This window comes from Oncorhynchus clarkii, chromosome 12 (assembly GCF_045791955.1).
Source record: "Oncorhynchus clarkii lewisi isolate Uvic-CL-2024 chromosome 12, UVic_Ocla_1.0, whole genome shotgun sequence".
Lineage (NCBI taxonomy): Eukaryota > Metazoa > Chordata > Actinopteri > Salmoniformes > Salmonidae > Oncorhynchus > Oncorhynchus clarkii.
In genome coordinates this window covers 89,766,408-89,792,955 of record NC_092158.1, presented here as the reverse complement: position 1 = coordinate 89,792,955, position 26,548 = coordinate 89,766,408, and the positions used below count along the sequence as shown (strand labels likewise).

Genomic DNA, 26,548 nt, shown 5'->3' with positions numbered 1-26,548 from the left:
ACAGGCCATCTGGCCCTCACCAACAGGCCATCTGGCCCTCGCCAACAGGCCATCTGGCCCTCACCAACAGGCCATCTGGCCCTCGCCAACAGGCCATCTGGCCCTCACCAACAGGCCATATGGCCCTCACCAACAGGCCATCTGGCCCTCACCAACAGGCCATCTGGCCCTCACCAACAGGCCATCTGGCCCTCACCAACAGGCCATCTGGCCCTCACCAACAGGCCATCTGGCCCTCACCAACAAGCCATCTGGCCCTCACCAACAGACCATCTGGCCCTCACCAACAGGCCATCTGGCCCTCACCAACAGGCCATCTGGCCCTCACCAACAGGCCATCTGGCCCTCACCAACAGGCCATCTGGCCCATAGAGACTAAAGGACTATACACTCTAAGCTGCACCCCACATCAAGCCACCTCTGATCTGTACACTAGATAACTGCACTATACTTCATTTGCACTCAGTTCATCTATCTTAGATATATTTATACTGATACTGTAAATGTGTACATCCACTGTATATCAACTCTATACCCACTGCACTGTATATTTGTATAGCCAATGTATATCAACTGTATACTCACTGTGCTGTATATGTGTGTATCCACCCTATACTCACTGTACTGTATATGTGCTTATCCACTGTATACTCACTGTGCTGTATATGTGTATATCAACTGTATACTCACTGTGCTGTATATGTGTATATCAACTGTATACTCACTGTACTGTATATGTGTATATACACTGTATACTCACTGTGCTGTATATGTGTATATCCACTGCTCATTCTCTTATAGCTCTATGCTCACTCTACCCAGTTGTGTATAAGGTTGTACCTAAACTTTGTGTAAACTCCTCTGTCTGTATTCTGTCTCTAAATGTTGTCTATCACTAGCAGCACCAAATTACCAAGTAATATTCTTAGTACAGATGTAGGGTCTTAATTTGTCAAGTGATTGAGATATGTTCTGTTCTGCTGAGAGAGCACGTTCCTGATGACTAGCACTCTGTATATTCTGATGGATGTGGCCTGAGCTGGATTGTGAAGCTAACTGAAGCTGGCTAGCTTCAGAAAACCAGTACATCTAGCTTGCATGATAGTTTCCTTATCAGGCAGACATCAACAGCCGAGGTATGACCTACCTGGGTCATATTCATTAGTTTACACCACAGCCAAGAGTTTTAAAATGTTAAATAAACGGTTTATTCCAAATGCTGTACAACGTGACCTAAACAGTCTCCGTTGCCAAATGTTTTGCTATGGTGGACACTAATGAACACACACCACATGTTTTGAGGAAGTGTAAGTTGTTGTTAGTCAACTATATAAATAAACATTACAATATCATAAACTATATGAATACACAACAATATCCTCAACTATATGAATACACAACAATATCCTCAACTATATGAATACACATAACAATATCATCAACAATATGAATACACATAACAATATCATCAACTATATGAAAACACATAACAATATCATCAACTATATGAATACACATAACAATATCATCAACAATATGAATACACATAATATCATCAACTATATGAATACACATAACAATTGTCATCTTACCTTTAATCTCTCTCAACAGAAGCAGAGTCTGGAATGATCATTTGGTCGTCGAAAGTTCCTTTCATTTGCTCTACTCATTTACATATCAGGTTCTGCCTGTTCTCTCTCCCACTCCCTCTCTCTTTATAGTGCTCCTTGGCATACATTCTACAAGTGTCTAGAACTCTATTCGAAGGATGTGACATTCTTCCACAAGAAATTCCACCATTTGGTGTTTTGTTGATAGCGCTTCTCCAGAATCTTCCATAAGTGTTGAATTGGGTTGAGACCTGATGACTGAAACAGCCATCGCATATTGTGAAACATCAGCAAGTTGAGCAATCTTCATCACTGAAGCTCCTGCCAAACTTGTCCCAACAATCACCAATCATTAAGCTCTTCTCGAGCAGGGTTGCAGTCTCTCAAAGTAGCAGCTCCTCTCTCTCCAGGGGTTGCAGCTCCTCTCTCCCCAGGGGTTGCAGCTCCTCTCTCCCCATGGGGGTAACAACTCCTCTCTCCCCATGGGGGTAGCAACTGCTCTCTCACCATGGGGGTAACAACTCCTCTCTCCCCATGGGGGTAGCAACTGCTCTCTCACCATGGGGGTAGCAGCTCCTCTCTCACCATGGGGGTAGCAGCTCCTCTCTCACCATGGGGGTAGCAGCTCCTCTCTCCCCATGGGGGTAGCAACTCCTCTCTCCCCATGGTGGTAGTAGCTCCTCTCTCCCCAGAGGTAGCAGCTCCTCTCTCCCCAGAGGTAGCAACTCCTCTCTCCCCAGAGGTAGCAGCTCCTCTCTCCCCATGGGGGTAGTAGCTCCTCTCTCCCCATGGGGGTTGCAGCTCCTCTCTCCCCATGGGGGTTGCAGCTCCTCTCTCCCCAGAGGTAGCAGCTCCTCTCTCCCCAGGGATAGCAGCTCCTCTCTCCCCATGGGGGTAGTAGCTCCTCTCTCCCCATGGGGGTTGCAGCTCCTCTCTCCCCATGGGGGTAGTAGCTCCTCTCTCCCCATGGGGGTAGTAGCTCCTCTCTCCCCATGGGGGTTGCAGCTCCTCTCTCCCCATGGGGGTAGTAGCTCCTCTCTCCCCAGAGGTAGCAGCTCCTCTCTCCCCAGAGGTAGCAACTCCTCTCTCCCCAGAGGTAGCAGCTCCTCTCTCTCCAGGGATAGCAGCTCCTCTCTCCCCAGGGGTAGCAGCTCCTCTCTCCCCAGAGGTAGCAACTCCTCTCTCCCCAGAGGTAGCAGCTCCTCTCTATCCAGGGATAGCAGCTCCTCTCTCCTCAGGGGTAGCAGCTCCTCTCTCCCCAGAGGTATCAGCTCCTCTCTCTCCAGGGATAGCAGCTCCTCTCTCCCCAGGGGTAGCAGCTCCTCTCTCCCCAGAGGTATCAGCTCCTCTCTCTCCAGGGATAGCAGCTCCTCTCTCCCCAGGGGTAGCAGCTCCTCTCTCCCCAGAGGTAGCAGCTCCTCTCTCTCCAGGGATAGCAGCTCCTCTCTCCCCAGCGGTTGCAGTAGCAGTAGTGGTAGTCGGTGGCGATGGTTGTAGCGGTGGCTGGAGTGTGGCCTGTCCCCGGGCATTTCTAGGATTTGAAGACGTTGTGGGCTTAGGCCGAAGCCAGTAGGGGCGTCTGGGGCATTCCCTCCCCCCCGAAAAAAAAAACTCTACTCTGGAACACTCTCTACTCTGCAACACTCTCTACTCTGGAACACTCTCTACTCTGCAACACTCTCTACTCTGGAACACTCTACTCTGGAACACTCTCTACTCTGCAACACTCTCTACTCTGGAACACTCTCTACTCTGGAACACTCTCTACACTCTCTATGACCAAAGTTATCCTATTTACACTTTCGAGTCAATTTTGATGGTAGCATAAATGTTTCTGACTCATACTGATGCCACATAGGCTGTTTTATAAATGAGAAGTTGGTTTTGAGTGGAAATGGTTGCTTTTTAAAGTTACTGTATACTGACACGACCAGGGTGACACAACTGGAAATAAAAATGTAAGTGTCCACATAACAGAGCAACACAACTCCAAACATGACAGATCAGAAGCGACATAGCCCCCAGGGTATATGAATATATAGAAACATGACAGATCAGAAGCTACATAGCCCCCAGGGTATATGAATATAAAGAAACATGACAGATCAGAAGCGACATAGCCCCCAGGGTATATGAATATATAGAAACATGACAGATCAGAAGCTACATAGCCCCCAGGGTATATGAATATATAGAAACATGACAGATCAGAAGCTACATAGCCCCAAGGGTATATGAATATATAGAAACATGACAGATCAGAAGCGACATAGCCCCCAGGGTATATGAACATATAGAAACATGACAGATCAGAAGCGACATAGCCCCCAGGGTATATGAATATAAAGAAACATGACAGATCAGAAGCGACATAGCCCCCAGGGTATATGAATATAAAGAGACATGACAGATCAGAAGCGACATAGCCCCCAGGGTATATGAATATAAAGAGACATGACAGATCAGAAGCGACATAGCCCCCAGGGTATATGAATATAAAGAAACATGACAGATCAGAAGCGACATAGCCCCCAGGGTATATGAATATATAGAAACATGACAGATCAGAAGCGACATAGCCCCCAGGGTATATGAATATAAAGAGACATGACAGATCAGAAGCGACATAGCCCCCAGGGTATATGAATATAAAGAAACATGACAGATCAGAAGCGACATAGCCCCCAGGGTATATGTATATAAAGAAACATGACAGATCAGAAGCGACATAGCCCCCAGGGTATATGAATATAAAGAAACATGACAGATCAGAAGCGACATAGCCCCCAGGGTATATGAATATAAAGAAACATGACAGATCAGAAGCGACATAGCCCCCAGGGTATATGAATATAAAGAAACATGACAGATCAGAAGCTACATAGCCCCCAGGGTATATGAATATAAAGAGACATGACAGATCAGAAGCGACATAGCCCCCAGGGTATATGAATATAAAGAGACATGACAGATCAGAAGCGACATAGCCCCCAGGGTATATGAATATAAAGAAACATGACAGATCAGAAGCGACATAGCCCCCAGGGTATATGAATATAAAGAGACATGAGCCAAAACAATGGACTTGTAGAATGGAAAATGTTATAAGACCTCTATGATTCATTTTGTCAGTTCTACCAGCTAATGTGAGATTTTTAGATTACATTGAGGACACATAATTTAAGGGTCTATGTATGTTCAATGTCTTGTTCACCTATAATCTACTATTTAACTGGACTAACTGAAATAGCATTCCTCGGACATGTTTTAAAATAGTCTCAGACCAGATTGAAAAAGTCTGATCTCCAGAAGGACGATTAGTCTAGATCTAAGTGACGTCTTAAACTAAACCTGGTCAGAAGTAGCTTTAACTTCATAATAATAATAATGGATGTTAGCCCCAAGGTTGACCTTGGCAATGGAGGTAAATGGGTTATCTGGACTATTTCAATGATGATCAAAGAGCACCTCCAATGCCAGACAGAAGGGCGGTTATAGACAGAATCATCCACTGAATGAGTTTGATTCATTCTGTTTTCGAGACCGTTTCTGTATGTACAAAGAAAATGCAGGTGACATAATTTGTTTGCTTGAGCCAAGGATTTCTCCTGACTCTCTTAGGGGACGACCCATCCCTCCTTTCCTACAAGTATTGATCACCTTGATGTTTTTTGGCATCTGGAACTTTCTATCGTGAAACAGGAGATTTGTGTAGTGTAAGTGAACCGACTGTATCAGAATAGGCCACAAGTCTGTAATGCTATATGTGAACTGAAACACAATTCCATCAAGTTCCCTGATGCTGCTGCTGCCCAAGACAACTACCAGGTAGAGTTCTATGAATATGGGATCTTCCCTGGAGTCATTGACTATATAGATGGGTGTCATATTCCCAGTAAGTGTCCCTCTACAGCAGAGCACAGGAATCATAAAAACTGGTTCTCAGTAAACGTACACTTCCAATTTGCAGTTCTCCAACATTGTTGCACGTTTGAAAGGTGCAACTCATGACTCAAGGATTTTCCAAAACTCCTCTTTGTATGCGCAGCTTGAAGGAGGACAACATAGTAGAATCATACTTGGTGACAGTGGCTATGCACAGACTAACTTCTTGTTCACCCCATATCTTCACGCAATAGGACCTGAGCAACAACGGTACAACCAAGTTCATATCTACACCAGAGGTGTAGTGGAGCGCATGTTTGGTGTATGAAAGAATCGTTTCCAGTGTCTCAGAAACACATTGTGCTTTCAACCAAAAAGATGCTGCATTGTCATAACTGTAATAGCAGTGCTCCACAATGACCCCAAACAGCATGGCTGTCCAGATCCATGACCCCAAACAACATGGCTGCCCAGATCTATAACCTCAAACAGCATGGCTGTCCAGATCTATAACCTCAAACAGCATGGCTGCCCAGATCTATAACCTCAAACAGCATGGCTGCCCAGATCTATAACCTCAACCAGCATGGCTGTCCAGATCCATGACCTCAAACAACATGGCTGCCCAGATCTATAACCTCAAACAGCATGGCTGCCCAGATCCATGACCTCAACCAGCATGGCTGTCCAGATCCATGACCTCAAACAACATGGCTGCCCAGATCTATAACCTCAAACAGCATGGCTGTCCAGATCTATAACCTCAAACAGCATGGCTGCCCAGATCTATAACCTCAAACAGCATGGCTGCCCAGATCTATAACCTCAACCAGCATGGCTGCCCAGATCTATGACCTTAAACAAAATGGCTGCCCAGATCCATGACCCCAACCAGCATGGCTGCCCAGATCTATAACCTCAACCAGCATGGCTGCCCAGATCTATGACCTCAAACAACATGGCTGCCCAGATCCATGACCCCAACCAGCATGGCTGTCCAGATCCATGACCTCAAATTGCATGGCTGTCCAGATCTATAACCTCAAACAGCATGGCTGTCCAGATCTATAACCTCAAACAGCATGGCTGCCCAGATCTATAACCTCAAACAGCATGGCTGCCCAGATCTATAACCTCAACCAGCATGGCTGCCCAGATCTATGACCTCAACCAGCATGGCTGCCCAGATCTATGACCTCAACCAGCATGGCTGTCCAGATCCATGACCTCAAACAGCATGGCTGTCCAGATCCATGACCTCAAACAGCATGGCTGCCCAGATCTATAACCTCAAACAGCATGGCTGTCCAGATCTATAACCTCAAACAGCATGGCTGTCCAGATCCATGACCTCAAACAGCATGGCTGCCCAGATCTATAACCTCAAACAGCATGGCTGCCCAGATCTATAACCTCAACCAGCATGGCTGTCCAGATCCATGACCCCAAACAGCATGGCTGCCCAGATCCATGACCTCAAACAGCATGGCTGCCCAGATCCATGACCTCAAACAGCATGGCTGCCCAGATCTATAACCTCAAACAGCATGGCTGCCCAGATCCATGACCTCAAACAGCATAGCTGCCCAGACCTATAACCTCAAACAACATGGCTGCCCAGATCTATAACCTCAAACAGCATGGCTGCCCAGATCCATGACCTCAAACAGCATGGCTGCCCAGATCCATGACCTCAAACAGCATGGCTGCCCAGATCCATGACCTCAAACAGCATGGCTGCCCAGATCTATGACCTCAACCAGCATAGCTGCCCAGATCTATAACCTCAAACAGCATGGCTGCCCAGATCCTCACATTAGAGATGAGGATGACCCCCATGTTCTCATGGTTGAGGCAGACAATGACAGAAATGGACTAGCCTGCAGAGATGCTTTTGCTATGCAACACTTCTCACAACAAAGAGATCTCAAATGATTGAAGAAATAGCCATGGATTGGTAACAAAAAGCTTTTTAATTCACAAATGGAAATATTGGGACCCCGAAACTGGTGCTGGTTTGAGAAGAACATTGGTACTGCTACTGCTTCCTGTTTCTCTCCTCCTCCTTCATAGACAACTCAACATGAAGGATTCACATCTTCATATCATGCTATTCTTTTAAATACATTAGTTTGTGCTCATGAAATTCCATGGCCAGTTTGTCCTGCATGCTCAGCCTCTTTGTCTTTGTCCTCGGGCCCGGGTTAGTGACACAATCTTTCCTCCTGGCTGCTGCAGACCTTGATCCTGTCTTGTTCCCTCCAACCTACGATGATCATCTGCCTCTTGAAAAGGATTCCACTGCTGCATTAGAGAACGTTATTCATTATTATTTCTTCCAGAGTTATTGCCTGTTGATAGCCAGCGACCCCTGGAAGGTATCCCCGACGATCGCCATTTGGACAGTTCAGATGGGGGACTGTTCCAATCCTTCATTTGGTAGGACACATCCATTCAACATGTGCCATCCCCGGACTGCAGATAATGTATAATAATGATGTAATGAACTCAGCTGCTGAAGAAATAATGCAGAACTGTCCAAATGGTCACCTTCCAGGTGTAGCTAATCATGTCATGGGGTTGTTCAATGACAGACATGTATTTGTTTAAAATCTATTACTTGAAAGTTTAATTTCAGAGAGACATATAATCATACTGTTTGAGAAGCTCAGTTCTGGTGACAAAACGGCCCCAAAAAATGATGCTGACCACATCTAAAATACAATGATGCTGACCACATCTAAAATACAATGATGCTGACCACATCTAAAATATAATGATGCTGACCACATCTAAAATACAATGATGCTGACCACATCTAAAATATAATGATGCTGACCACATCTAAAATATAATGATGCTGACCACATCTAAAATATAATGATGCTGACCACATCTAAAATATAATGATGCTGACCACATCTAAAATATAATGATGCTGACCACATCTAAAATATAATGATGCTGACCACATCTAAAATATAATGATGCTGACCACATCTAAAATATAATGATGCTGACCACATCTAAAATATAATGATGCTGACCACATCTAAAATACAATGATGCTGACCACATCTAAAATATAATGATGCTGACCACATCTAAAATATAATGATGCTGACCACATCTAAAATATAATGATGCTGACCACATCTAAAATATAATGATGCTGACCACATCTAAAATACAATGATGCTGACCACATCTAAAATATAATGATGCTGACCACATCTAAAATACAATGATGCTGACCACATCTAAAATATAATGATGCTGACCACATCTAAAATACAATGATGCTGACCACATCTAAAATATAATGATGCTGACCACATCTAAAATATAATGATGCTGACCACATCTAAAATACAATTTCCACCTCCAGAAATGAGCCCAATAAGATATCGGTAAAATTACAATAAAATTATTTTAACATATTTTACCATATGACCACTGATCTGACCCATGACCCCTAAAATAACGATACTGTCTTTGTATGCCCTTAAACAACTATATGGGTAATGCAAAAGCAAAGTGCAGTATTTAAAAATCTCAATGTTTTGATCAATCGTTCTTGTTGTTTTTCTGTTTGATGGAAACAGTTGGAGTTCTAACTATATATAGTATAACTGTATATACTGATGTTATGTAGTTTATTTAAAATCTAAATGTTTTGATCAATCGTTCTTGTTGTTTTTCTGTTTGATGGAAACAGTTGGAGTTCTAACTATATATAGTATAACTGTATATACTGATGTTATGTAGTTTATTTAAAATCTAAATGTTTTGATCAATCGTTCTTGTTGTTTTTCTGTTTGATGGAAACAGTTGGAGTTCTAACTATATATAGTATAACTGTATATACTGATGTTATGTAGTTTATTTAAAATCTAAATGTTTTGATCAATCGTTCTTGTTGTTTTTCTGTTTGATGGAAACAGTTGGAGTTCTAACTATATATAGTATAACTGTATATACTGATGTTATGTAGTTTATTTAAAATCTAAATGTTTTGATCAATCGTTCTTGTTGTTTTTCTGTTTGATGGAAACAGTTGGAGTTCTAACTATATATAGTATAACTGTATATACTGATGTTATGTAGTTTATTTAAAATCTAAATGTTTTGATCAATCGTTCTTGTTGTTTTTCTGTTTGATGGAAACAGTTGGAGTTCTAACTATATATAGTATAACTGTATATACTGATGTTATGTAGTTTATTTTTCATGTTTTGAATGTTGTATTGTAGTTACCCTCAAGCTTTATTTATCCATAAGGTATGAACTAATTCAACACGGAGAATGTTTATACTTCAGATATATTTTGACATTGTCTTCCTGTCAACTCTGTCATTTTCTTTATATTAGCTAAATTTGACATGTTTTATTTGCTATATTTCTTACCATTATCTGGGTATTTGCATTTCAATGCGATTAAAATCATACTCCTAGTACCTCTTCAGGGACATTTGGACATTGTTTTTATTTAGGGTGTGAACTGGTCTGGTCAGATTACCTAGTGGTTAGAGCGTTGGACTGAAATGTCGCTGGTTTGAATACCTGAGCTGTCAAGGTGAAAATCTGTTGATGTGCCCTTAGCAAGACACTTAACTCTAATGTGCTCCACGGGTGCCAAACTACTATTGCTGACCCTGTAAAACCACACATTTCACTGCACCTATCCGGTGTCTGTGACAGTAAATCTAATTATTTTAATTATTTTTTATTACAACAGTTCATTTAGCAATGCTGGTTATAAATATTGTTGACATTCATCCAAGGACACCTTGACTTGCATTACTGCAAAAAAAAATTATCTCATGAAATCAAAGAACTTCTAGTTAGAGAAAAGGATTCCTGTAACCACAGCCTGCTACAAGCAGGAAACAAGTCACGGACGAACCAGAAATGTGAGGTTAATCACATGGTTTAACAGATACATTCACATTGGAAGACACTGTTAAATTCTGACTTCTCCCTTTCTGATATTCTGCATATTACCGGACATGTAAAAGACAAGCCTGACCTCTCCCCTCTCTGGGACTCAAGTTACTTTTCCCTAGAGAAGAAAGGAAAATGCAACTGCCGACAGTATAGTCCAAAAAGAGACATTCTAATGACAAGTATCTCACATGAGCATATTATGATGCAACAATAAAACATCTTATTTATCTATGTTACCCAACTAATTCTGATTCAGCTATGACACCCCATAGGAGAACCCTTTGTTGAACCCTTTTTGATACTAGGTAGAACCCATTTGGGTTCAATGAAGAACCCTTTCCACAGAGGGTTCTACAGGTGTGCCAGAAGGGTTCTACCTGGAACCAAAAATTGTTCTCCTACGAAGGACCCGTTTGGAACCCTTTTTTCTAAGTGTGTACTGTATCATAGGCCTACAGGCTTGTCTTCTTAAAACACAACAAGCAACAAACAAACACTTTCTCTTTCTAATCTACTGTTAACTCTTTTGACTCAGGAAGGTATTTAGTGTGAAAGAGAGACTAATAAATATTGTAGAAAGACTAACAACAATTACACTTCCTCAAAACAGGTTGTGTGTATTCATTAGTGCACACTGCAGCAAAATGTTTGGCAACGGAAGCAGATTAGTTCATATTGTACAGCATTTGGTGTAAACTGTTTATGCAACATTTTAATACTCTTGGCTGCATTGTAAACTAATGAATACGACCCAGATGGTAGCCTAAGACTCAGCTGTTGATCTCTGCCTGATGCTGAAACCTGAACGTAGCCTGAGGGGTAAACTATGAATCAAGCTAGAAATACTGTTTTTTTAAAGCTTCAGTTAGCTTCACATTCCAGCTCAGGCCTCATCCATCAGAATATACAGAGCGCTAGTCATCAGGAAGGTGTTCTCTCAGCAGAACGGAACATATCTCAATGTCTTGACATGTTCTAGTTGTGAATTCAGGCTACAAGGTGAGAATCCTGCCAGGGATTATTATAAAGTGTGTAGAGAAATTAAATTAATGGTGTAATTATAGTATAGTGAATGGAAGTGAAACATCCACACCTAACAGTATATTTCTCCTGGTACGTGTCAGTTTAATCATACAAAATGGCGCTAACTTTACCTGGGCAAGTCAAATTCAATATATCAATATTCATATATCCTAGTTCTACATTTAATATTTCATATGATAATGTAATTATATCATAGTTCCTCTATAATATAGTGATCCTCTACATTTCAGATGACAATGTAATTGTATCATAGTTCCACTATAGTGTCGTGATCCTCTACATTTCAGATGATAATGTAATTATATCATAGTTCCTCTATAGTGTAGTGATCCTCTACATTTCAGATGATAATGTAATTGTATCATAGTTCCTCTATAGTGTAGTGATCCTCTACATTTCAGATGATAATGTAATTATATCATAGTTCCTCTATAATATAGTGATCCTCTACATTTCAGATGATAATGTAATTATATCATAGTTCCTCTATAATATAGTGATCCTCTACATTTCAGATGATAATGTAATTATATCATAGTTCCTCTATAATATAGTGATCCTCTACATTTCAGATGACAATGTAATTATATCATAGTTCCTCTATAATATAGTGATCCTCTACATTTCAGATGATAATGTAATTGTATCATAGTTCCACTATAGTGTAGTGATCCTCTACATTTCATATGATAATGTAATTGTATCATAGTTCCTCTATAATATAGTGATCCTCTACATTTCAGATGACAATGTAATTGTATCATAGTTCCACTATAGTGTCGTGATCCTCTACATTTCAGATGATAATGTAATTGTATCATAGTTCCTCTATAGTGTCGTGAGCCTCTACATTTCAGATGATAATGTAATTGTATCATAGTTCCTCTATAGTGTCGTGATCCTCTACATTTCAGATGATAATGTAAAGGTATCATAGTTCCTCTATAGTGTAGTGATCCTCTACATTTCAGATGATAATGTAATTGTATCATAGTTCCTCTATAATATAGTGATCCTCTACATTTCAGATGATAATTTAATTGTATCATAGTTCCTCTATAGTGTAGTGACCCTACGTCTTTTGGGTTCAGTCTTGTAGCTGCTGCCTTTATCAATTGGGTGAAATTTAACAAACAACATGCCCTCAGAGTTTGGTCATAACCAGTACCAGTTTAAATCAATATTTATTTCCCCAGCACAGCAAGGACATCTAGAGACTCAACCGTTGCAGAATCAGAATCACCTTTATTCACCAAGTACATTTCCACATACATATCTTAATTTGAGCCAGTTTGCAACAGCAGGAATATATGGATTATAATTAATACATTGACACATTTTTCATTAGGGAAACTCAAGTCTGAAATTTCTAAGAGGAAATTACAAACTTCAGAAGCCTTTTTAAGCCTCAAATACACTGTATGTTTTAAATGTCCTGCATTGCAGGAAAGTTATTCTGCAGTGGGGGGTGATTAAATTAAGATCCTACATCTGTGCACATAACGTTACATGGTGCTGCTAGTGATAGACAACATTTAGAGACAGAATACAGACAGAGGAGTTTACACAAAGTTTAGGTACAACCTTATACACAACTAGGTAGAGTGAGCATAGAGCAGTGGATATACACATATACAGCACAGTGAGTATACAGTGGATATACAAATATACAGTACAGTGGGTATACAGTGGATATACAAATATACAGTACAGTGGGTATACAGTTGATATACAATGGATATACACATTTACAGTATCAGTATAAATCTATCTAAGAGAGATGAATAATGTGCTAATGAAGTATAGTGCAGTTATCTAGTGTACAGATCAGAGATGGTTTGAATTGGTGTGCAGCTTAGAGTGTATGGTCTTTTAGTCTTCATGGGCCAGATGGTAGTGTACAGTTCAGAGATGGTTTGATGTGGTGTGCAGCATATAGTGTGTAGTCCTTTAGACTCTATGGGCCAGATGGCTGGTTGGTGAGGGCCACAGCACAGTGAAGGAAACTGTTCAGATGGTGGTCTATAACATCCAATCACATAGATTTACAGCAGCTGACAGTCATAACGCCATTGCTAATAATGCAAACTGCCTTGGTTTAGATGAAGACAAGCTCTGTACAGATGTAGGATCTTCATTTAATCACCATGTTGCAGGATAACTAAAATGTGTTGTGTATTTGAGGTTTAAAAAGGCTTCAGAAGTTTGTAATTTCCACTTTTCCACTTGAAAAATGTCCATTAATTATAATCCACATAATAATTCAAATGTCCTGTTGCTTCAGGACCATTTTACTCCTGTAGCAAACTGACTCAAATGAAGATCCTACATCTGTAGCAATAGACAGAGGGGCAAAAAAGTATTTAGTCAGCCACCAATTGTGCAAGTTCTCCCACTTAAAAAGATGAGAGAGGCCTGTAATTTTCATCATAGGTACACTTCCACTATGACAGACAAAATGAGAAAAAAAATCCAGAAAATCACATTGTAGGATTTTTAATGAATTTATTTGCAAATTATGGTGGAATTATGGTCCACGACTGTACACCTTCTACCACACCAGTCCACTGAACAGGGCAAACCTGGTGAACAGCTTCCAGGCTCTTGGGCACACACCGCTGGTGCCCACCAGAATTGGCAGGACCCGATGGGGAAGGACACCTATTGCGTGCACTGGACCACTTCCTGCGACGGTACCAGGGGCTTGCTTGTCCAGCGTCTGGAACAGGTAGTGGCTCTAGATTGCTATTCTAAGTACTCCAGAAGTCATCATCAATATGCAATGTCCAGTAAATAACAACAAACACGGTTACAATTGGTAACATCATGTTTCAATGCTTTATGTTCTGATAAAATGACATATCTAATATCATTTTTTTTGGACAGCAATTCATTGTCTATTTGTATGTCTTTGTTCTTTATGTATTTCAGATTCAATCTGCTGATGCCCAAAATGTCTGAGGTGTCCAGCAGGCCAATGCCAGGAAATACTACTTTACTGCGAGGGAGGCTGTTGTTATCCACTCTGTGGCTTCCTGCATGACACTCTAACACACCATAGCAACCTGTGCGCCTGTCTGCAGAGGTCTAGCCACTATGCTGAATCAGTTGGGCTACAGGTGTTAATGCTTATGCCTAATAGCACATCTGATAATTGAGACCACTCATATAGGCTACATGGTCCAATATGTTAAAATCATCATGACTCATGGCTTTAGAAGATTCTGACAGGCTAATTGGCATCATTTGAGTCAATTGGAGGTGTACCTGTGGATGACTTTAAAGGCCTTCCTTCAAACGCAGTGCCTCCTTGCTTGAAATCATGGGAAAATCAAAAGAAATCAGCCAAGACCTGAGAAAAAATTGTAGACCTCCACAAGTCTGGTTCATCATTGGGAGCAATTTCCAAACGCCTGAAGGTACCACGTTCACCTGTACAAACAATAGTACGCAAGTATAAACACCATGGGACCAAACAGCTGTCATACCGCTCAGGAAGGAGACTGTCTCTCTGTCTCCTAGAGATGAACGTACTTTGGTGCGAAAAGTGGAAATCACTCCCAGAACAACAGCAAAGGACCTTGTGAAGATGATGGAGGAAGCAGGTACAAAAGTATCTATATCCACAGTAAAATGAGTCCTATATCGACATAACCTGAAAGGCCGGTCAGCAAGGAAGCTGCTCCAAAACCACCATAAAAAAGACAGACTACGGTTTACAACTGCACATGGGGACAAAGCTTGTACTTTTTGGAGAAATGTCCTCTGGTCTGATGAAACAAAAATAGAACTGTTTGGCAATAATGACCATCATTATGTTTGAAAGAAAAAGGGGGAGGCTTGCAAGCCGAAGAACACCATCCCAACAGTGAAACATGGGAGTGGCAGCATCATGTTGTGGGGGTGCTTTGCTGCAGGAGGGTCTTGTGCACTTCACAAAATAGATGACATCATGAGGAAGGGAAAATTGTGGATATATTGAAGCAACATCACAAGACATTAGTCAGGAAGTTAAAGCTTGGTCACAAATGGGTCTTCCAAATGGACAATGACCCCAAGCATACTTCCAAAGTTGTGGCAAAATGGCTTAAGGACAACAAAGTCAAGGTATTGGAATGGCCATCACAAAGCCCTGACCTCAATCCTATAGAACATTTGTGGGCAGAACTGAAAAAGTGTGTGTGAGGAAGGAGGCCTACAAACCTGACTAACTTACACCAGCTCTGTCAGGAGGAATGGGCCAAAATTCACCCAACTTATTGTGGGAAGCTTGTGGAAGACTACCCAAACGTTTGACCCAATTTAAACAATTTAAAGGCAATGCTACCAAATACTAATTGAGTGTATGTAAACTTCTGACCCACTGGGAATGTGATGAAATAAATAAAGGCTGAAATAAATCCTTCTCTTAACTGTTATTCTGACATTTCACATTCTTAAAATAAATTGGTGATCCTAACTGACCTACGACAGGGAATTTTTAACTTGGATTAAATGTCAGGAATTCTGAAAAACTGAGTTTAAAAGTATGAGGTGTGTGTAAACTTCCGACTTCAACTGTACCTGCTGGAGCGCGTGCTACGAGTGGGTGTTGCTATGGTGACCAGTGAGCTGAGATAAGGCGGGGCTTTACCTAGCAAAGATTTATAGATGACCTGGAGCCAGTGGGTTTGGCAACGGATATGTAGTTAGGGCCAGCCAACGAGAGCATACAGGTCACAGTAGTGGGTAGTATATGGGGCTTTGGTGATAAAACGGATGGCACTGTGATAGACTGCATCCAATGTGTTGAGTAGAGTGTTGAGGGCTATTTTTTAAATGACATCGCCGAAGTTAAGGATCAATAGGGTAGTCAGTTTTACAAGGGTATGTTTTGGCGGCATGAGTGAAGGAGGCTTTTTTGTGAAATAGGAAGCCGATTCTAGATTTAATTTGGGATTGGAGATGCTTAATGTGAGTCTGGAAGGAGAGTTTACAGTCTAACCAGACACCTAGGTATTTGAAGTTGTCCACATATTCTAAGTCAGAACTGTCCAGAGTAGTGATGCTAGTCGGGCGGGAGGGTGCCGGCAGCAACTGGTTGAAGAGCATGCACTTTGTTTTACTAGCATTTAAAAGCAGTTGGAGGCCACGGAACGAGTGTTGTATAGCTTTGTTGCTCGTTTGGAGGTTTGTTAGCGCAGTGTCCAAAGAAGGGCCAGATGTATACAGAATGGTGTTGTCTGCGTAGAGGTGGATCAGAGAATCACCAGCAGCAAGAGCAATATCATTGATATATACAGAGAAAACAGTTGGCCCAATAATTGAATCCTGTGGCACCCCCATAGAGACTCCTAGAGGTCCGGAAAACATATGATTTGACACACTGAACTCTATCTGAGAAGTAGTTGGTGAACCAGGCGAGGCAGTCATTTGAGAAGCCAAGGCTATTGAGTCTGCCGATAAGAATGCGATGATTGACAGAGTCGAAAGTCTTGGTCAGGTCGATGAAGACGGCTGCACAGTATTGTCTTTTATTGATGGCGGTTATGATATCGTTTAGGACCTTGAGCGTGACTGAGGTGCACCCATGACCAACTCGGAAACCAGAACCATCAAACAGTTAAAGCGTCAATACAGGGCTAAGATTGAATCATACTACACCGGATACGACGCTCACCTTATATGGCAGGGCTTGCAAACTATTACAGACTACAAAATGTAGCACAGCCACGAGCTGCCCAATGACACGAGCCTACCAGACGAGCTAAATCTCTTCTATGTTCGCTTCGAGGCAAGCAACACTGAGGCATGCATGAGAGCACCATCTGTTCCAGACGACTGTGTGATCACACTCTCCGTAGCCGACCTGCGTAAGACCTTTAAACAAGTCAACATTCACAAGGCTGCGGGGCAAGACGGATTATCAGGACGTGTGCTCCGGTCATGTGCTGACCAACTGGCAGGTGTCTTCACTGACATTTTCGACATTTCCCTGATTGAGTCTGTAATACCAACATGTTTCAAGCAGACCACCACAGTCCCTGTGCCTAAGAACACGAAGGCAACCTGCCTAAATGACTACAGACCCGTAGCACTCACGTCCGTAGCCATGAAGTGCTTTGAAAGGCTGGTAATGGCTCAAATCAACACCATTATCCCAGAAACCCTAGACCCACTCCAATTTGCATACCGCCCAAACAGATCCACAGATGATGCAATCTCTATTGCACTCCACGCTGCCCTTTCCCACCTGGACAAAAGGAACACCTACATGAGAATGCTATTCATTGACTACAGCTCAGCGTTCAACACCATAGTACCCTCAAAGCTCATCACTAAGCTAATGATCCTGGGACTAAACACCTCCCTCTGCAACTGGATCCTGGACTTCCTGACGGGCCACCCCCAGGTTTTGAGGGTAGGTAGCAACACATCTGCCATGCAATTCCTCAACACTGGAGCCCCTCAGGGGTGCGTGCTCAGACCCCTCCTGTACTCCCTTTTCACCCACGATTGCATGGCCAGGCACGACTGGCCAACACCATCATTAAGTTTGCAGATGACACAGTTCAGTTTCCTGAATCCTTCAGGTCATTGTTACTCAGATCCAGCTCTCTCAGGTGTGAGGGATTTGACTTCAGAGCTCCAGAGAAGCACAGCCTTCCTCTTTGACTCCACAGACTGCCAGCCTGTAAAGAGTAATGAAATGTGGCAAAAGGTCGCAAAGTTCAAGGGGGCCGAATACTTTCGCAAGGCACTGTATCTATTTAAAAATGGATGTGTCATTACATCAGAAATGACAAATTATCAAACTACTGCTTGTAGATAGAACAATGTATAATACAAATATTGGAGTAGACTGACCAGACCAGTTTAAAAAGAAGGGCTCTATTTTAAATGACATTTGGGGAAAAATTCCAACTCGGCTCCTTCATTCATTGAGTCAGATGTCTCATTGATCACAAAGCCCACTGATATTTCAAACTACTTTAATAACTTTTTCATTGGCAAGATAAGCAAACTTAGCAATGACATGCCAGCAACAAACACTGACACTACACATCCAAGTATATCGGACCAAATTATGAAAGACAAGAATTGTACTTTTGAATTCTGTGAAGTCAGTGTGGAAGAGGTGAACGTTTTTTTGATGTCTATCAACAATGACAAGCCACCGGGGTCTGACAATCTAGATGGAAAATTACTGAGGATAATAGCAGACGATATTGGCACTCCTATTTGCCACATCTTCAGTTTAAGCCTATTAGAGAGTGTGTGCCCTCAGGTCATAACTTCATGGAACTCTATACCACATAAAGTAACTGACAGTAAAATTTGATTTAAAAAACATATAAAAAAATACCTTATGGAATAACGGGGACTGTAAAGCAACACAAACATTGGCACACACACACACACACACGCACACACACAATAACATACGCATTATACATACACATGGATTTAGTACTGTAGATACGTGGTAGGGGCCTGAGGGCACCCAGTGTCTTGTGAAATATGTGAACATATTGTAATGTTTTAAAATTGTATTAACCGCCTTAATTTTGCTGGGCCCCAGGAAGAGTAGCTGCTGCTTTGGCAGAAAATAAATACAAATGTGTGTGTATGTGTGTGTGTGCAGCGTGTGTGTTTCCAGTGTGTGTGTGATGTTACAGTGTGTGAGTGTGTGTATGTGTGTCCAGTGTCTGTGTGACCTGTCCACTGTGTGTGTTTGTGTGTGTGTGTGTGTGTGTGTGTGTGTGTCAAGTGTGTGTGTCCAGTATGTGTGTGTGTGTGTGTGTGTGTGTGTGTGTGTCCTGTGTGTGTCCAGTGTGGGTGTGTGTCGTGTGTGGGTGTGTGTCCAGTATGTGTGTGTGTGTGTCAGTGTGTGTGTGTGTGTCAGTGTGTGTGTGTGTGTCCAGTGTGTGTGGGATTTTCCAGTGTGTGAGTCTGTGTGTGTGTGTGTGTGTCCTGTGTGTATGAGTTCAGTGTGTGTGTGTGTGTGTGTGTGTGTGTGGTGCATCTGAACCGTTCTCACAAGGGTTCAGGATCACAGAAAGAGACCGACACAGAGTTACCATGGTTTTTATTTACAGGAATAAACTGGATCAAACGTGTGTGTTACTCCATGTATTTAAATGTCATATTGTGATCAAACATAAAACACATGATTAGAGTGAACCATCATGTTGTGTTTGACACAGGGACCACCTGACACAGGGACACTGAGGATTTATAAACATAAAACCCTGGATAGAGGGGCTCAGTGAATGTGGTGTGGAATGTGTACAGGTGGGTCAGTGTGTCAGAGGAGACTCTGTAGAAGGACAGAGTGCCGGCTGGCCAGTCTAGATACACTCCAACTTTATGGAAACTGGAGGGGGGAATGTCTATGGTAGTGTGATTATTTTTGTGCACGGCCATGTAAATGTTGTCAGAGCAAAACAGATGCCAGGACTTGTCATTAAACCCAATCAGACAGTCCTTACCCTTTCCTCTCCTGCTGATTCCTTTATATGTCACTCCTATATCAGCCTCACTCCCGCTCCACTCTACCTCCCAGTAACAGCACCTAGTCAGACCCTCTCTACACAGCACCTGGCTCCAGTAGTCAAATCTCTCTGGGTGATCAGGATAAGGCTGCTGGTCTCTCCTACGCGTTACCTTTCTGTTCTCCTCAGACAGAAAGAGGAGTCTGTTTACTGTGTTTGGGTCCAGTGTGAGATCACAGGCATCTGATGGATGAAAGCAGACACAATTTTAGAAATCATCATCATTCACATTAGAATTTCTAAACTTTGGTGTCTGTGATTTTTGCTTCTGTAGAACTGCAGCTTATATTTAATATGACCAAGTAAGTAATGATGGTGGTCTTTGACTTGACTTGAATTAAGACCTATTCTTAGTCATATTCTTCACAGCAGTCAACACTCACATTTTCTAAGCCCAGGTTTCATTGTATACTCTCCACCATGTTCCACACTGTGGAGGTAAGCAGAAGAACAGACAGTCATTGAGTGATCCATGTGAACACACACACACACACACACACACACACACACACACACACACACAGCATAAAACGTTGGCCAACGAGCTGGTAATAATGTTTGTCTTAACCAGCCTGATAACTTAAACATGTCTGATATGAACATTGACATAAACCCTCTACCTACTTGAGTTTCTCCAGTCTGCAGTGTGGATCCTCCAGTCTAGCAGAGAGCAGTCTGACTCCTGAGTCTCCTGGGTGATTGTAGCTCAGGTCCAGCTCTCTCAGGTGTGAGGGGTTTGACCTCAGAACTGAGACCAGAGAAGCACAGCCTTCCTCTGTGACTTGACAGCCTGACAGCCTGCAAAGAGTAAAATAATTTTAAAACCACACTGCTATTATTTGGTGGTGAAAATAGTGGTAGTATATTTTTTCAAAATATTCAGAGATATCAGTGTCCTGAAACCTGGCAATCTATTCATAAATGAATGTATCATTATTAGAAAAAACAATTCATCAAAGTACTGTATTGCCTGTAGAGAGAAAAATACAAGTACAAATATTTGATTAGACTGACCAGACCAGTTTAAAAAGCAGTATCAGTCAAAATACAGACAGTGAGGTATCAGATTTAGATTGTATTGAGTATATAGTCCACACTATATATATTTTGACATTGAAGCTAACATTTTAAACATGGCTCTATACTCCAGCATTTTGGATTGGAGATCAAATGTTTAATATGTGTTGAGTATAATGTAATTCGAGGGGATTTTCATACATATCTCTTTCACCGTTTAGAAATGAAAGCACTTTATGTATCTAGTCCCCCCATTTGGAGAAGTCTTAGGTATTCTGACAAATTCATTAATAGTGTATTAAAACTTCTTAAGCCTAGGTGTCCCACGATTTGGACAACTTCCGGTGAAACTGGAGGGCACGCAATTCAAATAAATAATTAAAATTATGGACATTAAACATTTAGGTAGATACAAGTGTCTTATATCGGTTGAAAGCTTAAATTCTTGTTCATCTAACTGCACTGTCTGATTAACAGTAGCTATTACAGTGAAAGCATGCCATGCGATTGTTTGAGGATGGAGCCCCACATCAAAATATTTTTCCACCGGCACAGGATTCATAAATTCACAAATAGCAATTAAATATTCACTTACGTTCTACTTGATCCTCAGATACTCTCAGAACCAATTCAGACAGCCATAGACTTTGCTAGAGAACCCCACTAAGCCACAATCCCAATACCTACTAAAACCCCAAGACAAAACACACCACACAAATAAACCCATGTCACACCCTGGCCTGACCAAAAGAATAAAGAAAACACAAAATATAAAGACCAGGGCGTGACAGAACCCCCCCCCCCCCCCCCTAAGGTGCGGACTCCCGGACGCACATCAAAAACAATAGGGAGGGTCCGGGTGGGCGTCTGTCCATGGTGGCGGCTCCGGCGCGGGACGTGGACCCCACTCTATCAATGTCTTAGTCCCTCCTCCTCGCGTCCTAGGATAGTCCACCCTCGCCGCCGACCATGGCCTAGTAGTCCTCACCCAGAATCCCACTGGACTGAGGGGCAGCTCGGGACTGAGGGGCTGCTCGGGACTGAGGGGCAGCTCGGGACTGAGGGGCAGCTCGGGACTGAGGGGCAGCTCGGGACTGAGGGGTAGCTCGGGACTGAGGGGTAGCTCGGGACTGAGGGGTAGCTCGGGACTGAGGGGAAGCTCGGGACTGAGGGGAAGCTCGGCACTGAGGGGAAGCTCGGCACTGAGGGGAAGCTCAGCACTGAGGAGAAGCTCAGCACTGAGGGGAAGCCGAGCACTGAGAAGAAGCCCAGCACTGAGAGGAAGCTCAGCACTGAGAGGAAGCTCAGGCAGGTAGTTGGATCCGGCAGATCCTGGCTGGCTGGTGGTTCTGGCAGATCCTGGCTGACTGGCGGATCTGGAAGAGTCTGGTTGACTGGCAGATCTGAAAGAGTCTGGTTGACTGGCAGATCTGAAAGAGTCTGGTTGACTGGCAGATCTGAAAGAGTCTGGTTGACTGGCAGATCTGGAAGAGTCTGGTTGACTGGCAGATCTGGAAGAGTCTGGCTGACTGGCAGATCTGGAAGAGTCTGGCTGACTGGCAGATCTGGAAGAGTCTGGCTGACTGGCAGATCTGGAAGAGTCTGGCTGACTGGCAGATCTGGAAGAGTCTGGCTGACTGGCGGATCCTGGCAGACTGACGGATCTGGCTGCTCCACGCTGACTGGCGGCTCTGGCTGCTCCACGCTGACTGGCGGCTCTGGCTGCTCCACGCTGACTGGCGGCTCTGGCTGCTCCATGTAGACTGACAGCTCTGACGGCTTCTTACAGACTGGCAGCTCTTTGCAGACTGGCAGCTCTTTGCAGACTGGCAGCTCCTTACAGACTGGCAGCTCTGGCTGCTCCATGCAGACTGGCAGCTCTGGCTGCTCCATGCAGACTGACAGCTCTGGCTGCACCATGCAGACTGGCAGCTCCATGCAGACTGGCAGCTCTGGCTGCTCCATGCAGACTGGCAGCTCTGGCTGCTCCATGCAGACTGGCAGCTCTGGCTGCTCCATGCAGACTGGCAGCTCTGGCTGCTCCATGCAGACTGGCTTCACCAGCCAACTAACACGCACCTCAGGACGAGTATGGAGCGCTGACCCAGGTGCCATCAAATCCCCAACACGCTCAGTTGGGCGAATTCCGTACCTAAAGCACCAACACAGCAACTCCCTCATAACTCTCTCCTCCAATTTCTCCATTAACTCCTTCACAGTCTCTGCTTCGCTCACCTCCAACACAGGCTCCGTTTCTGGTCTCCTCCTTGGCTCCTCACAATAAACAGGGGTAGTTGGCTCAGGTCTGAACCCTGACTCTGCTACACTCTCCCTGACCCCCCCCAATACATTTTTGGGGCTGACTCTCGGGCTTCCTTCCGCGCCGCCGTGCTTGTCTCTCCAACTCCATTCTCCTATAGCCCTCTTCGCACTGCTCCAGCGAATCCCAGGCGGGCTCCGGCACTCTCTCTGGGTCGACCGCCCACCTGTCTATTTCCTCCCAAGTCGTATAATCCAACCTTTGTTGCTCCTGCTGCCGCTGCCTGTCACCACACCGCTTGGGCCTGTTGTGGTGGGTGATTCTGTTACGGTTTTCTTCGGGTGAAAGAGAGTCGGACCAAAATGCAGCGTGGTAATTTTGATACATGTTTAATTAACGAATAAACACGATAATACAAAAACAAGAAACGGAACGTGAAAACCTATACAGCCTATCTGGTGACAACAAACACAGAGACAGGAACAATCACCCACGAAACACTCAAAGAATATGGCTGCCTAAATATGGTTCCCAATCAGAGACAACAATAATCACCTGCCACTAATTGAGAACCAATTCAGACAGCCATAGACTTACCTAGAAAACCCCACTAAGCCACAATCCCAATACGTACGAAAATCCCAAGACAAAACACCCCACATAAAAAAAAACATGCCACACCCTGGCCTGACCAAATAAATGAAGATTTTCATACATATCTCTTTCACCGTTTAGAAATGAAAGCACTTTATGTATCTAGTCCCCCCATTTGGAGAAGTGTTACGGTTTTCTTCGGGTGAAAGAGAGTCGGACCAAAATGCAGCGTGGTAATTTTGATACATGTTCAATTAACGAATAAACACGATAATACAAAAACAATAAACGGAATGTGAAAACCTATACAGCCTATCTTGTGACAACAAACACAGAGACAGGAACAATCACCCACGAAACACTCAAAGAATATGGCTGCCTAAATATGGTTCCCAATCAGAGACAACGATAATCACCTGCCTCTGATTGAGAACCAATTCAGACAGCCATAGACTTTGCTAGAGAACCCCACTAAGCCACAATCCCAATACCTACTAAAACCCCAAGACAAAACACCCCACATAAATAAACCCATGTCACACCCTGGCCTGACCAAAATAATAAAGAAAACACAAAATATAAAGACCAGGGCGTGACATAGAGGCAGGTGATTATCGTTGTCTCTGATTGGGAACCATATTTAGGCAGCCATATTCTTTGAGTGTTTCGTGGGTGATTGTTCCTGTCTCTGTGTTTGTTGTCACAAGATAGGCTGTATAGGTTTTCACATTCCGTTTATTGTTTTTGTATTATCGTGTTTATTCGTTAATTGAACATGTATCAAAATTACCACGCTGCATTTTGGTCCGACTCTCTTTCACCCGAAGAAAACCGTAACACTTCTCCAAATGGGGGGACTAGATACATAAAGTGCTTTCATTTCTAAACGGTGAAAGAGATATGTATGAAAATCCCCTCGAATTACATTATACTCAACACATATTAAACATTTGATCTCAAATCCAAAATGCTGGAGTATAGAGCCATATTTAAAATGTTAGCTTCAATGTCAAAATAGATATGGTGTGGACTATATACTCAATACAATCTAAATCTGTGTAACGGCAGATTTCCTCCTCTTCGTCTGAAGAGGAGTAAGGATCGGACCAAGATGCGGCGTGGTAAGTGTTCATGACGATTTTAATAACAAAAGCACTGAACACTATGAAATACAAAAACAATAAACGAATATGTGAAATAACAAAACCGAAACAGTACCATGTGGTCAAAAACACAGACACGGAAACAAACACCCACAAACCAACAGTGAAACCCAGGCTACCTAAGTATGATTCTCAATCAGAGACAACTAACCTATAGGGGAGGTTCTTGGTGGGCGTCTGTCCGCGGTGGCGGTTCTGGTGCGGGACGTGGACCCCACTTCACCAAAGTTCTAGTGCGCCTCTTCGCCCACCTCCGTGGCCTCTTTAAAGCGGCGACCCTCGCCACAGACCTTGGACTGGGAACCCTAGACATGGGTCCCGAATGGACGGGGGATTCCGGCAGCGCCGGACAGGCGGGAGACTCCGGCAGCTCCTGGCTGGCTGACGGCTCTGGCAGCTCCTGGCTGGCTGGCGGCTCTGGCAGCTCCTGGCTGGCTGACGGCTCTGACAGCTCCTGGCTGACTGACGGCTCTGGCAGCTCCTGGCTGACTGACGGCTCAGGACAGACGGGAGACTCTAGCAGCTCTGGACAGACGGGAGACTCTAGCAGCTCTGGACAGACGGGAGACTCTGGCAGCACTGGAGAGGAGGAAGGCTCTGGCAGCACTGGACAGGCGGGAAACTCTGTAGGCAGAAGACGGAGAGACAGCCTGGTGCGGGGGGCTGCCACCGGAGGGCTGGTGCGTGGAAGTGGTACTGGATAGACCGAACCGTGCAGACGCACTGGAGCTCTTGAGCACCGAGCCTGCCCAACATTACCTGGTTGAATGCTCCCCGTAGCCCGACCAGTGTGGCGAGGTGGAATAGCCCGCACTGGGCTGTGCTGGCGAACCGGGGACACCATGCGTAAGGCTGGTGCCAGGTACGCCGGCCCAAGGGGACGCACCGGAGACCAGATGTGTAGAGCCGGCTTCATGGCACCTGGCTCGATGCCCACTCTAGCCCGGCCGATACGAGGAGTTGGAATGTACCACACCGGGCTATGCACCCACACCGGGAACACCGTGCGCTCCACAGCATAACACGTTGCCTGCCCGGTCCCTCTCGCTCTCCGGTAAGCACAGGAAGTTGGCACAGGTCTCCTTCCTGACTTAGCCACACTCCCTGTGTGCCCCCCTCCCAATAAATTTTTGGGGCAGACTCTCGGGCTTCCATCCACGCCGCCGTGCTGCCTCCTCATACCGGCGCCTCTCTGCCTTCGCTGCCTCCAGCTCAGCTTTGGGGCGGCGATATTCTCCTGGCTGTGCCCAGGGTCCCTTGCCGTCTAGAATCTCCTCCCATGTCCAGGAGTCTTGTGATGCTAGCCGCTGCTGCTGCTGCTGCTGCCCGTTACCACGCCGCTTGGTACTCTGTGGGTGGGTGTTCCTGTAACGGCAGATTTTGGGATTGGACCAAGATGCGGCGTCGTATGTGTTCCTGACGATTTTAATAACAAAAGCACTGAACACTATAAGATACAAAAACAATAAACGAATATGTGAAATAACAAATACA

At 43.8% G+C, this 26,548-nt stretch overlaps 1 protein-coding gene across 1 annotated transcript in view; it reads right to left on the bottom strand.

Annotated features, from left to right (window-relative positions):
- Positions 1-26,548, bottom strand: part of LOC139421601 (NLR family CARD domain-containing protein 3-like) — a 126,082-nt gene that overhangs the window by 26,690 nt on the left and 72,844 nt on the right. The window contains exon 11 of the mRNA XM_071172656.1: positions 20,645-20,801. Within this exon, the coding sequence (XP_071028757.1) occupies positions 20,645-20,801 (157 nt within the window). The remainder of the gene's footprint in view (positions 1-20,644; positions 20,802-26,548) is intronic.